We start from the raw sequence: 16,875 nt of genomic DNA, 5'->3' as shown, positions 1-16,875 counted from the left end.
AAGCCAGTACGTGCAGTAGGATCAAAAACCCATTGCCATTGTTCTTGAGTTCTCAGTAGTCCTCATTTTTTAATAGACTGATCAATTCACACATTTTTGGTCAGAGTTTTATATGTTTTCTAGCATATGCCTTATTGCCTTTTGCTAATTCTCAGCTTTTTTTAAAAAATCATAATATTTTCTACCTGTGGTGCTGGGCTGATGGTTGAAGATGTATGATGCTTAAAGGTTTCATGTAGTAAAGATTCTTTGATTAAAATATTACCAGTTTAAAACTCATCAAACAGCAGTATGTTGCAGTATGCTGTTTTAGAGTCATCTCCTGGCTCTGTGACTGTTTGGAAATGTTCTTTGGATCATGTAATCTGCCAAAAATTTGAATGTCTGCAGATTCAAGATAGTGCCTCAGTTGTTTTAAAGATACTTGGTCACATGGCTTCAAAGATTACACACATAGGAGAAAGGAGAGGGTTTGAGTGAAAAACATAAATGCATTGTTTAAGGGGAAATTAAGGGTGATGCACAGGAAAACTTTAGACTTAGAAGATCTTAACACAGTAGTTTTGGGGATCGAGAAAGACTGTAGACCTTGATGGAATAGAATGGGCATGTATAAGGAGGTAGTTAACCTTTTCTCTAGACTTGGTGATGAGTTAGGTGTAGGAGTGTCAGGATAAAAATTAATCGTGGGTGTGATTTTGTGGTGCCTTTGACTGTGGTTATTTTGGGAAGTCTGTAATTCATGAAGGACACTACAAAGAATGGCCAAAACTCACAACTGACACTGAGGCAAGTGAGCTCCCAGAGGTTCAGAGATCCAAGGAGAGCCTTTCAGAACACGAGACAGATGAGGAGCTAGAAGGACTGGGAGGGTTTTGCAATATTTGTGTTCTTAGGCAGTCTTTTTGGCTAGTAAGTTTATGATCAAGGACAAAAGAGATGGTGACTGAGGGGCCTGAGAGAGGAAGAGGGGAACGGAAGGTATCCTAATGAAGTCTGCCTGGTATTTAAAGAAATACAGAAAATGATATTTTTTTTCTGTCTGTAACTTGGACAGTGCTTTCAAATTGTTGAGGTGATGCTATCCAAGGTAGTTTAGAATAGTTTAAGAAAGTATTAACATTTCATTTACTAATGAAAATTTGAATTTAAGAAAAGTGTGAGTTCTAAGAATATGACATTTTATAATAGAGATGTCTATTGGCTGTTTATCTTGACATTGTGTACATGTGTTTCACAATCATCCTGTGGTTCTAAGTTTTATTTTTTGAGACTGTGTGTTTGTAAGATTTTAATTCACAAACAGTTAGTCAACATTTGTGTCAGTTAATCAACATTTTTCAAAAAAGGGTCACAACTCACTTTTTAGTTATGCCCACTTAACATGTTATAACGAAATTTATATTTGGGTCTTTGTTGAAGTTTACAAAATGCTCTTTGAAAGACTTTTTCATTTAGTAGTTGAATTTTTTTAAGCTTTCTATTTTTGGTATTTTTTAAAGATAAATTCATAAAATACTTTGGAGATAAAATAGTAACACTAAATAAACATTTTTTTTTTTTTTGCAGATGAACAAGAAGATGAGGATGCTGTAGTCAACAGGATATCGTATGTATTTGTGTGTTAGGTTTGCTATTGCTGTGAAGAGACACCATGACCACAGTAACTCTTATAAATAAAAACATTTAAGTGAGGTGGCTCGCTTACAGTTTCAGAGGTTCAATACATTATCATCAGGATGGGGATCATGATGGCATCAGGCAGATGTGGTACTGGAGCTGAGAATCCTACATCTTGACTCAGAGGCAGCAGGAGGTCGACCTCAAAGCCCGCCCTCGCACTGACAGACTTTTTCCAGCAAGCCCACACCTCCTAACAGTGACACTCCCTTTGGGGGCCACTTTCTTTCAAACCACCATAGTATTCCAAAATTTAATTGTTCTGTTCATAGTTTTGAAGTTAGAGTCTAAAGGAAATAATTGCTTAAAGTACTAATCCTTATTAATAATATTCTTAAAAAGCACCTGTAAGCAAATACACATGGTTACTTTAGAACTGATCGTTTCTTACTAAAATGTGTTTATTCCAGCTGAGTGTGGTATATGCCTGTAATTCTAATAATGGTAAGGGGGAGGTGGGATGATCAGGAGTTCAAGGCTAGCCTCAGCTACATAGTAAGTAAGGGCAGCCTAGGCTACATGAGATCATATTCTAAGTGCTTATTTAAAGAAATGGCACAGATTTCATCTTCCGGAGTTTTTTTTTTTTTTTTAATAAGGAAAAGAGTTTAAAGGTAGAAAGGTTGTTTAGAAAAAACCTAGTTTGGTATAGTGGGCACAGGCTTGTATTGTAGGCTTAGCATTCTAGAGGTGGAGGCAGGAGGATTGAGAGTCTGAGGACAGCCTGGGCCACACAGCAAGACTCTGAGAAAAAGGGAAAACTGTCAAACTATCAGCCATTTGTGTCCTGAGCAGGTAGACTTTTTGCTCAGAGTGACATACTTGCCTGCAGAGAGCAGAGAGGGGTCTGATTGCTTTGTAGGTTCCTTATGTATATGGAGGAGATATTATAGAAATGTACTTTAATTTTTGAAGTATCAAATTGAATGGGAAACAATTAAGTTCTTTTTATTTGATTTTGCCTATGTAATGTGAAATCTGGGCCTGAAGAGATGACTTAGTGGTTAAGAGAACTGACATGGGTTTGGGTCCTGCCACCCACATGGTGGCCTCACAACCATCCCTAACTCCAGTTTCAGGGAACCCAAAGGGTGGCAAGATCTCCATGAGAGTGTCAGTGTCACCACAGATAAAGAGGGTGTCCATGCCAAAGGGAGGAGCCTGCCAAGGGTGTTTGAGCTGACTTGGGGAAGGAGGATGTTTTGAGTGTCAGGACCATTCAGTCCAGAATGGGGAGCTACCCAGACAGGAAGGTATGTGTCTGTATAGAATTGGGATCAGTATGGTAGAAAATTGGTTCCTTGTAATGGTGGGGAGGCTTAATTAAAGTCAGTAGGAACCAAAAATTAAGGGAAAAAGGAGAAAACAAAAATGACCACCGAGTTGTTGGTTTGGAGTTGGGGTTGTGCCATTGTGAACACATGGTTTTCAACACCTACAAGATGTAGAACTGTAGTAAAGAAGTGAGTGTGGCCATGTTTTTGTACATGCAGAGTGCACATTGTATGTCTCTGCTTTGCCTCCTGAGGATGTCTCCCAGTAGCTGGAATTCCAAATAATGCCCAGGCCATGTTTAAGTAGAATTTCCTACTCAGTAGAGCCAGAATTCCTTGAAGGAGGATTATAAAAGGACTGGATAGGGAAAGGCCAAGGCTAATTTTATGTTTGTACAGAGTATAACAATGTAAGAATTAGCTGGGCAGTGATGGCACATGCCTTTAATCCCAGCACTTGGGAGGCAGAGGTAAACTGATCTCTACAGAGCAAGTGCCAGGACAGGCTCCAAAAAAAATAAATAAAAATAAAAAAAATAAAATAAAAAAATAAAAAGAAAGAAAGTAAGTAAGAAAAGTAAGAATTATTGGAATATTTTAAGGAAATAGTCCTTAAGGGTTCTCACACCACTTGGGGACAATTTAAACATCAAAATAAATAGTTATTGTACTGGATTTGAAGTCACTGCATATAGTAGGACAATCTTTGCCCATCCTGACAGAAACCAGTAGATTGGATGTTTGATAAGAACAAACAGGTTTCTCTTGTAGTTTCAAACTTAGATTTCCACGAAATACTGACTGAAAGGAAAAGTATCCTGGTAGTCACTACCTTGACCTAGGACCAAGAAGATAGGGTCAGTAGAGAGACAGCAACCCCAAGTCATCTGTGACTTGCAGGGAAAAGAATTAGAGAGCAGCAGCTTGCAATAGTCTTTCACCTGTCTAAGGCTGATGTCCTCATTTCCCTGTTGAGCCCGTCTTCTGCACATCACGAGACACCAGCCTCTCAGTTGCCTTTGACTCCTCTCTCCAGCTTCTTGTTAGGAGCCATGTTGGTTCTGTGTTCAGTCTGACTTGTCTTATCATTGCCACTTCAGTTTTCCTTACTTGCTTATTTTCTGTAGTGCCCATCACCTTAATATACTGTGCAGTTACCCAGTTAATATTTTATTGTTTTTTTTTTGTCTGATGCTCTCATAGCATTAAGTGATGGTTCACTAGAAGCCCTGTGAAGGCAAAACATGTCTTGTTTACTGTTTTAACATGTCAGCTACAGTGCTGACTCAGAATCAAGTGTTTGTTAATATCTATTTAGTGAGTGAGCTTCGCCAAGAGATTCCTGGGTTAGTCTGTGGTGTGTGTGGTTGCTTGTGAGTGATCCTGATGGTAATATGTTCTGAAGTTCCACTGGTTGAGAGCCATTGGCCAGAGTGAGCACTTGGGGCCCAAGTTCACAAAACATGCCTTTATTAATTAGCCAGATAAAGGCTGAGACAGTTACTTTTATCATCACTGTGACAAAACACTAGGCAGAAGCTACTGAGGAGGAAAGGTTTATTTTTATGCAGTTGCACAGTCCACAGTGTTGGCAGTGTATGTCAGTTTTTTGTTACCTGCAGGTGGACCAGAGAATAGAGCAAACATACAGGTTGGAACCAGCGATGACCTATTTTTGCCAGCCAGGCCCTACTTCATGGAGATATATAGCAGTTTTTAAATGGTGCCACAAAACATAAACCTGTGGGGACATTTCTGATTCAAACCAGAAACACTTAGGGTGACATGTTGGTGCATTTCATAGAGTGTGCAGATAAAAAGGAGGGAATGCTGAAAAAGTTGTAGAATTTCAAGAAGGAAGTACTTATCCGCTTGAAATATACAAGGTTCAACATTTGAGGTCCTGCCTCATTTGCTACCTGGAAGCGTGTGTGGCAGACTTGTTGAAATAATTTACTGTGGCCTGTAGATGATGGCATTCTGAGCCACTGGTAACATTTAGCATCCAAGTAAGTTCACACACCCTCTTGTTTAAGGAGATAGTCACAAATGACATATTCAAGAAAATATTTTTGTTTTACTACTACCATAATCATAGAAGGTGTAATATTCTGGATGTAGAATCTTTCTTTACTACTGCATTTTAGAAGGTGACATTTCTGAAAGGGTGTGTTTTATGATTGCACCAGCCATGTCTCTACTATACTTTTCCAATTCAGGACCTTATTTTAAGGACTCTTTGTCAGTTTTAACTCTACACGAACCTTTTATGAATAACTTGTAAACAGTAAAAGTAGTTTTCTGCTTTCTGGGTAGGTTTGTCACAGTAACAAAGTGTGAAGTGGAGGCTCCATAGCTGTTGAAAAGCAGCATTATAGTATTGGAGACATATATACGGGATTTTCTGGGCCACTTGTGACCTGATGATTTATCTCTTTGTCTCATAAGTGAACTCCTTTTGCAGGTCATGTGTTCTAGAATTGGATTTGGAAGTTATGTTAGCCTAGTGTGTGGTCAGTGTTATGGTGGGTTAAGAGGAAAGAGGAGCTGATTTTACTGAGAGGAGCAAGAAGATAGGAATTGAGGGACACATGACAAGCAAGTGGCATTTGAGGTCTGTTTTGCTATTCAGGTACATCTGCCATGTGGAGTGTTGTATGGGCACCCAAGAGAAAGAGAGCGACCTGTGGTACTCTTGACCTTTTGGGGATCCTACTCCAAGGCTGTCTTCAGGGTATAAAAAAATCCATGAAGGTGGCAAGGGCTAGACTTTTCTATCTGAGGGAATAAATAAGGAAACACACACTTTATAATGGTAACTTTTTCTTTTATTTCATCTTGAAAAATCTCTTTCTGAAAATCTCTCTGACAGCGACATAACACTTCTGTCTGTCTGTTCATCTCTCTCCATCACCCTTCTTCATCACACTTCCCTCCTTCTTCTCCCTACCTGTCTCCTGCTCTTCTCCAAAACCTCTGAACAATTATGAATCACATCTTCAGGGTCACAATACTACTTGAGTAAACAATAAGAAACAGAGCCAAACTGATCACATAGTTTTTCTCAGGCTAGGGAGGTCATGCTGACCGGCTAGTGTGTAAAGTAAACAGGGTTCCCAGACAGAAAGTGACAGTGAAATTCAGGACTTAAACAATAAAACAGTTAGTTGACTGAGCCTTGAGGTTGGGAGTTTGTGCAGAAAGTCAATTGCCAAGAAAGTTATGTCTACTAAAGTCATAAATCAGAATAAACACGTGGGAAATTGACCTTGTATATTTGTCTGTAGGGGCAATCACATATTCATCTCCAGGGAAACTAGTTTGTTTTGAATTTGTAAAACTAGCTGTCTTAGTGACTGAGAAAACTATTATTTTCTTTTGTCAGTCTGAGTAATAAAAAATATCCTAGTATTATTTCTATTCATCAGAATTATGCAGTTGAGCAGAAATTATCCTCCTGACCATCTACAACTATCTGTGTGCCCAGTAGATAGAATATTTTCACAAGATAAACACACAAGCAGTGGGAATAATACCCATAGCTGTTTTTTGTGGCACATGAGACAATTATAGACAGAAATAGTTATCTTCAGCCAGTGACCCCACAGCCTTTCCAAGTGGGGCTCCCCATCAGAGTCACTCATCTGGTAGATTGGCCTGTTGAACACTAGTTGTCACCTTCTGTATACTCCCATGGCCTCCAGCACTGTGGGCAGAGACCTGGAAACCACACAATCCATTGAGGGTTAGAAACAGTTGGGGAATAAGTGTAAACTGAAATGTGCCCTGCTGAGGGGCCTATAGTACTGGGAGAGCTGTGCAGGCCCTGGGGTGGTGAGTATTTGGATTTGATCTTGGCGGGAATGATACTAATCAGGGTGATGGTGTCCTCACTGGGCTGGATCTGGCCATTCACTCCAGATGAGCAACTTTTCTGAGTACTTTTTCAGGAAACGTGCTCTTCATTTTTTTGGATTAATTCACTAATCTTCTGAGTTGAGTTTTGTTTGGAGTGTTCCATTGAGTTACATTATATAGTTGGCCTTTTGTTTACTGAACCCAGGGGTTTATAAGGTACTTGTAGCTGTGTAGGCAGTCATTTCTGCTGTATGCTACAGGATGGCACTGAATGCAAGGTTACTCATGGTGGAACATTTATTATGACTTTCTTTGTTTGCTGTTTTCAAGACAGTTTTTCCATGTAGTCCTGGCAGTCCTGGAACTCGCTCTGTAGACCAGGCTGGCCTCAAACTCAGATATCTGCTTGCCTCTGCCTCCTGAATGCTGGGATTAAAAGTATGTGCCAACATGGGTCTTATTACTATGACATTTAAAAAAATTCTCACATTTATTTTCACATTCTTTCAATATTAGCTTCAGTGTTATGGATACTCAAGTTCTATCTTTAGTGCTAATTAAGTTTTCTTTGCTATTACTGCTGCTATGTCTGCTGCCTGCCTGGTTTCCTCCTTCCTTCCACCTTCCCATTCCTCCTTCACTTCTTTCTTACCTCCCTTTCTCCCCTCCTTTCTTCCTTCCTTCTCCCCCTCTCCTTCTTTTCTGAGACAGGGTCTCACTATGTTGACCTGGCTGACCTGGAACTCTCTATGTAGTCTAGGCTGGCTTTAACTCACAGAAATCTACCTTCCTTTGTCTTGCTATTTATTTTTTAAAAATCTTTTTTCAAAATTAGATGTTATAAAAATTTAAAGCTTTTCAGAAATGTGTAACTGGGAAGTGAAAGCCCATTGTGATTTCACTCTGTCCTTTGAGTTGTTATAAATAATGATGGATTTTGGAACAACACATTTCCTGATATTATGTAAGCATTTCTTGGTGTGAATAGAGAGCCTGCTTTGTATTTATTGTTAGCATTTTTCTTCAGTTTGTTTTGTTGAATTAATTTATTTTAGATCCTAATTTTTACATATGTATTATTTAGGAAGTATTGAAGTAGTGTTTGAAATATTGATTAGTGTTATTTCCTACTCTCTGCTATTTACTAATCTAATTTAACTTTGTTTAAATCATATATCAGGGGCTGGTGAGATGGGTGTGTGTCAAGGTACTTTCTTTGTAAACCTGGAGACCTGCGTTTAATATTGGAATCTGTGTAAAGGTAGAAGGAGAAAACAGACTCCACATAGTTGTCCTCTGACCTTGCATGCATGCCCTATCACCCCTTCCCTGCATAGTGCGCACTCTCACATACACACAAATAATAATAATGCACAGTTTCTTAAATTTGTGCAGTAGTCTCTGCAGTATATAGATCTCGTTATGGATTTCACCTGGCTGCACTTTCTAGCCCCTACGCATGCCATTTGTCCTTCAGCTGCATATCTGTAGTGGGAATCTTAGGTAACACACTGGTGTTGCTCTCATGCTCACTGCTTTCCAGACCCCTAGTGATGATGTCTCTTCTCTCTTGCAGGTTGTTTCTGAGCACCTTCACTCTAGCGGTTTCAGCTGGAGCTGTTTTGCTTTTACCCTTCTCAATCATCAGCAATGAAATCCTGCTTGCTTTTCCTCAAAACTACTATATTCAGTGGCTAAATGGCTCCTTGATCCATGGTTCGTATATATTACTTAATACATGACTCGTGTGACTTTTAACTACACTATAAGTTACAGGTTTTTCTTAGTTTCCTTCACAGTTTGTAACTTCTTCCAGTAAACTATTGTCTTGTGAGGGTTTCTATTGCTGTGATAAAACACCATGACCAAAAGCAACTTGTGGAGGAAAGGATATATTTCAGATCACTGTAGCACCAGTTCTCATTGGTCTTAATAATAAAAACCTAGAGTCAGATATAGGGATTAATGCTGAAGATCAGAGAAGCATAGCGGCCAGACACTAGAGAGTTCTTCTAATTCTACTAGTGCTGAGATTGAAGGGGCGATCCTGTCCCCAGAGTGTCTCCTCAGACTTTGTCCTCTGATTGTAGGGGCGATCCTCAGATTGCAACTGTTTCCTGTCTCCTTCCACTTATATTCCTCTCTCCGCCCAGCCATACCACTCCTGTCTCCATCTCCCTAGCGCTGGGGTTAAAGGTGTGTGCCACCACTGCCTGGCCTCTAGTGGCTTAGCTTAACACTCTGATCTTCAGGCAGGCTTTATTTGTTAAAACACAACAAAATATCACTACAGAGTACAGTTCAACATCAGAGTTCATCACTGAGGGAAGTCAGGACAGGAACCTGGAGGCAGAAGCTAATGTAGAGGCCATGGAGGAATCCTGCTTATTGGCTTGCTTTTCAAAGCATGCTCAGCCCGCTCCAGGGCCACCTGCCTAGTTGTGTCACTGTGCCCATTGGACTGGATCCACCTATGTCAATCACTAATCAAGAAAATTCCCGATAGACTTGCCTACAGGCCAATCTTATGGAGGAATTTCCTTAATTAATATTCTCTCTTCCTTTGCATGACTGGGGCAGACTGAGGGGCCACTGGCAGTGGCACCAGGATTTATCCCTGCTGCATGTACTGGCTTTTTGGGATCCTATTCTCTTTGAACATATACCTTGCTCAGCCTAGATATAGTAGTGAGGGCCTTGACTTTCCACAAGGCAATGTGCCTTACTCTCTCTGACGATTAGATGGGGGTGGAGTGGGAGGGTGTGTGGAGGGAATGAGAGGAGAGGAGGGAGTGGGAACTTGGATTGATATTTTTTAAAAAAATCTAATAAATTTAAAAAATTCCCTCTTCCTACACATTTATGTTTATGTCATGTTGACAAAAAAATTAACCAGTACAATTATTGAAGTCCTCTGTGAAGTCAGAAACTAGCTTTTACTTAACATTACTAGTTGTAGTTACTATTTTCCTTTACTTAACTAAGAAGCAGTTCTTATACTTACTGTAAGTTTTGAATTGGTATGTGTGTCTGTTTTGAAATAGTGTCTCACACTATAACCTCAGGTGGTCTAGAGTTTGCTTGTAGGCCTTGAACTCATGGTAGTTCTCCTGTTTCAGCCTTTCAAGTGTTGGGATTAGAGACGTGAGCTACTAGCCTGAATATTTACTTGATTTTGGTTCATTTAAATATTGTAGGCAAAGACTTTTTGGTTCATCTGGTTATGTCAGAGAACCTCAATCTCCACTGAAGACCTGATAGAGCAGAGACTGCAGTTGTTATTTTGTTTTCTTAGTCATTTTAAAACATGACACAATATAAACAAGATCTGCTGGTTAAAATTTTAATGTGATTTAAAAAGTAATAGTGGGGCATGGCAGTTATTTGATGACCTCTGATCTCCCTTGAATAGCAGGGTTTGTGTTTGTGTCTGGAACTCTCATTTTATTTTTACCTGACCATCCCATTCTTGGAGCAGCTGAGCTCCTCAGGGCTTCTGCTCACTGCCACACTTAACACCACACTTAACATGGTCTCACTTGTATCTGTCACTGAACTGCCTTAGATGGTGGGATTTTTTTCCTTGTCTGTTCTGGTCATTTCAGTTTGCAAAAGACCAAATTAAAGTCAAAATTAAAGGTCGCTTGAGATCTTATGGGATGTAGAGGCGAGTCCACATTTGGTAACTTCTCTTGGTTCTCAAAACCATGAGACAAGTTGATGGTCATTGTGGAAAATCAGAAAAAGAATTTATGAAGAAAATAATCACCACAGAATGTCTACATTTCCTTCCACTCTTTGTCCTGCAGGGCTCTGGAAATCCAAATCTGAAGGTGCCAAGCCCCTTACATAAGATGGCAGTGTTTGGAATAACCTATGTCCTGTCTCCTAAAAGCTTTGTCATCTTTAGATTACTTAAGATTCCTAACTCAAAATAAATGCTGTATAAACAGTTACTACAAAAAAAAAAAGTAATGGTGGTATCTGGGTATGGTGGCATGAACCTTTAATCCCAGCACCTGAAGGCAGAGGCATGAAGCTCTCTGTGAGCTTCAGGTCATCAAGGACTAGATAGTGAGATCATGTCTCCCTCTTTCTGACTCTCCCTCTGACACACACATGCTCGTACATGCACACTTGAAGTGAGGTAGACCTGCTCTGCAATTTTGGGCAGGACACTATGTTGTCTTGTCCTCAGATCACTACTCTTATAAGTAGAATAGTAAATGCACCTTGCACACTTGCTTTTAGGAATATATCTAATAGAAAAATATGCCTTTAATAGGCACTTGGTATGTGATAGTTGTTGTATGAATTTAGTATGTATGCACTAACTATTCTCTCTGCTAGGACAGTTCTTTATGGTGTCTATTAGATTAGATTATGACTTTAGGGTGCTTGAATAGCTTTCTTACTCTTCCTGTCCATACCATTCTTATTTTCTTAGTATTGATGTTGTGGCTAGTGTTGTTAATTATGGTATTATTTTTATGGTTAATTACTGTCAAACAATTTTATTATGTTTATATAATTTGATAGTTATATGGATGGTTAGATACATTGTTTATGAACACTAAAGGTATGTAAAATTAGGACACCTCACTGTGAGATTTTTTTTTTGTGAACACAAATCTTTTCACTTATTCCAGTGAAGATGTTTTATAATAGTGAAGAGAGTCTATGAAACCATATATTTTTTATTGTTTTGCTATTTTTTTGAATTTTTTTATTACTTAAAAAAATACCAATCCAAATTCCCACTCCCTCCCCTCCTCCCAGTTCCCTCCCTCTCCCTCCACAGACCCTCCCATCCCACCCCTCCAACCCTAAGGGAGTGCCATGCACCCCACCCTGTGGAAAGTCCAAGGCCCTCCCTACTACATCGAGGTTGAGCAAGGTTTACATCCAAAGAGAATAGGATCCCAAGAAGCTGGTACATGCAGTAGAGACACATCCCAGTGTCACTATCAGTGGCCCCTCAGTCTGCCCCAGCTGTCAGCCCCCTTCAGAGAGGCTTGTTGTTTCCATGCTCATTCACTCCCAGTCCAGTTGGAGTTGGTGAGCTCCCATTAGCTCAGGCAAACTGTCTCAGTGGATGAACCCTTCATGGTCTTGAATTCCTTGTTCATTCTCTCACTCCCTCCACTCTTCAACTGGATCTTGGGAGCTCAGTCCAGTGCTCCAATGTGGGTCATTGCCTCTGTTCCCATCTGTTGCTGGACAAAGGTTCTATGGTGATATTTAAGATAACCATCAGTCTGACTACAGGGTAAGGCCAGTTCAGACACCCTCTCCTCTATTGCTTAGGGTCTTAGCTGGGGTCACCCCTGCGGGTTCTTGGCCATTTTTCTAGGGCCAGGTTTCTTGCTAACTCCATAATGGCTCTCTCAATCAAGATATCTCTTTCCTTTCTCTCATATCTGTCCTTCCTCCATCTCGACTAAACCATTTCCTCAAGTTCTTCTCAACTCCCTTCTCCCTTACTTTCTACTCCCTGCCCCCCCCTACTCCCAAATTTTTGTCTGATTCCAATTTCCAGGTGGGTCTATATATGTTTTTATTTGGGTTCAACTTATTACTTAGTGAAACCATGTCTTGAAGAATAGTCAGTGACAAATATTTACTTTTTTTTTTTTTGTTTTTTTGAGACAGGGTTTCTTTATATAGACTTGGCCTGTTCTAGAACTATCTCTATAGACCAGACTGGCCTCAAACTCAGAGATCTACCTGTCTCTGCCTCCTAAGTGCTAAGATTAAAGACATGCACTGCCACCACCATCACATTTGGGCTGTATTTACTATTTCTTAAGATAAAAGATTCAGATTTTTTTCTTCTAATTTAGGAGCCTTCTTTTGAGTTAATGGTAAATGTCTTTAACAAAAAATTGACTGGCTTGCCATTTGACTTAGAGAAGGTTGTATCCAAAGTGCCTGGTTTTATTATATAATTTCCCCTATAATGTTTGGGAGGCAGAGTCACTTCTCCATCTAGGCTGCTTGCAGTGATGCTGGCTGCTGTAAAGGCTCTACCACCTTGGCCATGAAATAGAGCTTACTTTTCAGTCTCTGTTGTGATGTTTGTGCTGAAGTCTCCAGAGAGCGGTAGTGAGTCTGAAGCGATCATCAAGATCATGTGTTTGCTGTGAACCAGCTGCTATAATTTATTTAAAAATCAGCACCAAGAGAAGTCATGCCATAAAACAGGGCTCACATGGGAGGTTTATAGGAAGAGGAGAGAGAAGGGGGCAGAGAGGAAAGGGCAGAGAAGGGAGCAGGCGGGGGGGGGGCAGAGACTGATCCCTGGGGACAAGGGTGGCTGGAGAGAGAGAGAGAGAGAGAGAGAGAGAGAGAGAGAGAGAGAGAGAGAAAAGAGGAAGGGAAGGAAGAAGGGAGGGAGGGAGAGAGAAGGTAGGCAAGGCCCACTTTTTAAAAGGGAATACAATGAATGTGCCCAGGGAGTGCCCTTAGTGACTGCAGCTGAAGATGTATCCTGTCAGTACCCTAAGGGCAGGTCAGTGCCCTGAATGCTAACACCAACAAGCTGTCATCTAGAAGTATGGTTCTGTGTGACACAGAAGTAAGCTTTATGTCTTCTCTCTTTGTGAAAGTACAGGAGGCACTTTCTGTGAATGCTGTTGCTGAGAAGATGACTCTGGGTATGAGGAAGGGCAGCTACACTTCCAGCTGTGACTTTCTTTACTGTGCACAGTAAAGTACGCGCTCACTCCAGAGAGTAAGAATACCAAAACGTACAAAGCAGGAAATGACGTCGACTCTTTTGTAGTACATATACACACCATGTGTTTATAGCACATGTAGCTTGGATCTTTTCAAGCACTGAATTTGTGCTGATTATTTTTCTGCTCATCATGTTTTTTGAAAACATTTTTAGTGCCTGTACAAGAGCTCTGTGCATATTCATCAAGCAGCCTTCAGAGTTACCTTGTAGCTTTCTGGAGTGAGAGCACTTATTCTCTAGTGACTTCTGACGGATGTGAGATGAGGGCTGCATGGCTGCATGGCCCCGGGGACCAGCAGCTTTCTGTGCTGTGGCCCCGCCCTTTATTGTCTCCTGTTGGGTACCCAGGGGATTTTCACAGTGACTTTTGAGTTTTTCATAATTTATGTAGATAATTAGGATAAGAAATTGTTAGGCTAATAAATATCATTGCCAAACTATTTTCTGGAAATATTTGCTTAGCCCTTCTGACAGATGGCATAGGTGCCTTTGTTTCTAACATAAATCCAGCAAAATCAAATACTGATATCTTTGTTGCCAAAGATATGACTGAGAAGTAGTTCTCATGATTATCATTAGAAAAATTCATGATCTTTGAATTTTAGTTTGTCTACAGACACCTACTGCATACATAAGTTGTCATGTTCTTTCCCTTCTCTGTTTTTTATATTGAAGTATGTGATTTTTTACATGTAAAAATAAACCTCTATATTTGTTTCTATACTTGCTATTTTGATTTTGTATGCTCTTTGGGGTTCTAGAGTTTTTATATTTTTGTGCTGCCTGGTCTTTTCCTTCTTTTGGCTTCTCTAATTGTAATTTTTTGTGTAAAAGATCCCCTCTCACCATGGATGTTAGCAAGCATTGACTTTCTTCTTGTCAGCAGTGTGTTTGCACTTGACTGTTTACTCCATTTGGAGTTCACAGAGTGGGTTCGTCCTCACCCTCTAAGCTCATTGTCCTAGCACCACCAGTTCACTAGCCCCTCTAGTGACTTTAATGATATCTTTTTATTTTGGAGGTCATTATCCCATGAGAGTCTGTTTCTTGGCTTTGGAGTCAGCTAGACATGGCTTTGAATTTCAGCTCTGTGTTTTACTATTAGTAATCCTGAGCAAATTGTTTAAGCTTTTCAAGTCTTAGTGTTTTATCTGAAGGATGATCAGAACAAGAACTAGTTGGTTGCATTTTTATATGTGGAGAGTGGAGTGGATACAGAGTATAAAGTACCTGTTTTTATATGTGGAGAGTGGAGTGGATACAGAGTATAAAGTACCTGTTTTGTTTAATGCCTGCTTCAGAGCCACTGTTATCTACAACCACTCCCTATCCTTTTGGGTTAGCATGTCTTTTGTTTTTGTTTTGTTTTGTTTTTGAGACAGGGTTTCTCTGTAACTTTGGAGCCTGTCCTGGAAGTAGCTCTTTTTGACCAGGCTGGTCTTGAACTCACAGGGATCTGCCTGCCTCCTAAGTGCTGGGATTAAAGGTGTGCACCACCACACCTGACTTTATCCTCTGTCCAGGGAGTATTTTCATGGCATACAAACATCTTACTTTTTTCTTTCTGTCCGGAGAGGGCTGTAGAGTTAGAGCCACCCACATACCTATAGAAATTGTAAGAGCTTAGACTAAATGAGACCTAGACCCCTTCATCTGTCAGCCGAGAACAATATACATAGATAGGAGGAAACCTTGAGTATTTGGGCCACTTCTAAATGAAATTACTTGTTCTCTTAGGACCAGCTTATGCTGGATCACAATACATCATTTCTATTTAATGATACAGTACAGTACAGTACAGATTAGGGGTATCAGAAGATACTCTCTTATGATAGGCAGCTGGATGACCTATCACAGCCCAAGATCAAGCACTTAGTCTTTGTGAAAGTCCAGTATTGGGCCAAGAGCTTTTTCTCAAAAGGCAAGTAGTTATCCAAAGAAGGCAACCTCCACTGTGATTCTTTGAGCTAGCATGCCATAATTTTAAGCTGGAACAGAGGAGGCAGAGGTGACAAAGTGGCATCACTGACATAACAAAAATAGAAATCAAAGGAAAAATGGAAGGATCCATTTGTAGTGTTTACTCTTTGTATTTGTGCACTGTTAACAAGTTAGTGGAAAGATACAGAACTTCAGTTCTACATGTGACTAAGCAGTGGTACAACATAGGACATGTCCTGGAACTAGACAGAGGCAGTGGCTGCACAACATTTGGAGTACGCCACATACCACTGATGACCCTACTTCAGAATGACTACGTTTCTGCAGTTTAAAATTAAAGCCAATAATGGTAACTTTTTCAGAGAGGAGAGTGATAGGATTAATGTCTAGTCTTAAAATCTAGAAACAATTCTCCAATGTTGGAAGTATTTTTCTCCAGGGGTACCCAGTGTTTATTTGACTTTCATTTGCTGGGGCAGAGATGCACATTGATAACTGAGTGTGAAGTTGTTAAAGTGAGCCTCAGTGATCTGGCTGGTCTCTGTGAACACTGCAATTTATCTTGACTTATCAGGAGCAGTGAGCTGGGGATATCATGAATAAACAGTACAAAACCCATCTTTTCTCCAAAATCTGTTTGTAAACTCCACAGAAGGTCAAACAAGATTTTAGGTTATTAGCAATCAAACTTAAACAGAAGATATATTTGCTTATGAATATTTATTAAAAGATAAACCTTAAATTTTATTGCACCATTGTTAAATGCTACTAATAATTTATTAGTGAATTGACACAGATAGTTTAGTTTGTTGTGACAGTTTGTGTTAGTACAGTGGCTAGACACTGAGATACCGTTTGTCATATTGAAAACCAGTCTCGGTTTTTGGGTTGGAAAATGACTTAAATTAAGTTTCCTGGATCCAAACTGGTTTGGTTTGTAGTCAGTCCATTATGGATGAGGATACCAATGAATACATCTTGTTAGATAAAGAGGTTGAGAAAAAGGATAGTTACAAGCAGGTGTACCCCGCCTCACCTTGTTTATTTTGTAGTACAAAGGTTCAAACCCAGGGCCTTTGCACGTTATTTTTCTTGCAAGTCTATCAGATTAGCAGTCGCTCTAACCCTGAGATTCTCTCAACGTGAGTTGAATATTGTATTTTGGAACTATTTTGTGATACCAGCAGGTGGCGGTAGAAGATAAGGAACCTTATGGTGATCTGGCAATTTGGTCTTGTGTTTGAAACTGAATGTTCTGGGACTGTTGTTGCCTCCAGCTGAAACCTCTTCTAGAGGTGGGCACTGGCTGCTACCTTCAGTAGTGTGCTATGGATGCTCACTTTGACAACCACCTTTCTTAAGTTTTGCATTCTATAATTGAAG

At 40.0% G+C, this 16,875-nt stretch overlaps 1 protein-coding gene across 2 annotated transcripts in view; it reads left to right on the top strand.

The window, feature by feature from the left end:
• The window catches only part of Lmbr1 (limb development membrane protein 1), a 136,435-nt gene that overhangs the window by 20,267 nt on the left and 99,293 nt on the right, over positions 1–16,875 (top strand). The window contains exons 3-4 of one of the 2 annotated variants that reach the window (XM_005367461.2): positions 1,570–1,609; positions 8,389–8,528. In XM_005367461.2, coding sequence (XP_005367518.1) covers positions 1,570–1,609; positions 8,389–8,528 — 180 coding nt within the window. The remainder of the gene's footprint in view (positions 1–1,569; positions 1,610–8,388; positions 8,529–16,875) is intronic. The other variant, XM_026789376.1, reaches the window with a different exon arrangement.

Source organism: Microtus ochrogaster, unplaced genomic scaffold (assembly GCF_000317375.1).
Source record: "Microtus ochrogaster isolate Prairie Vole_2 unplaced genomic scaffold, MicOch1.0 UNK18, whole genome shotgun sequence".
NCBI classification, from domain to species: Eukaryota; Metazoa; Chordata; class Mammalia; order Rodentia; family Cricetidae; genus Microtus; species Microtus ochrogaster.
Note: the sequence above shows the minus strand (reverse complement) of the source record. Positions and strands in the feature narration are given on the sequence as shown.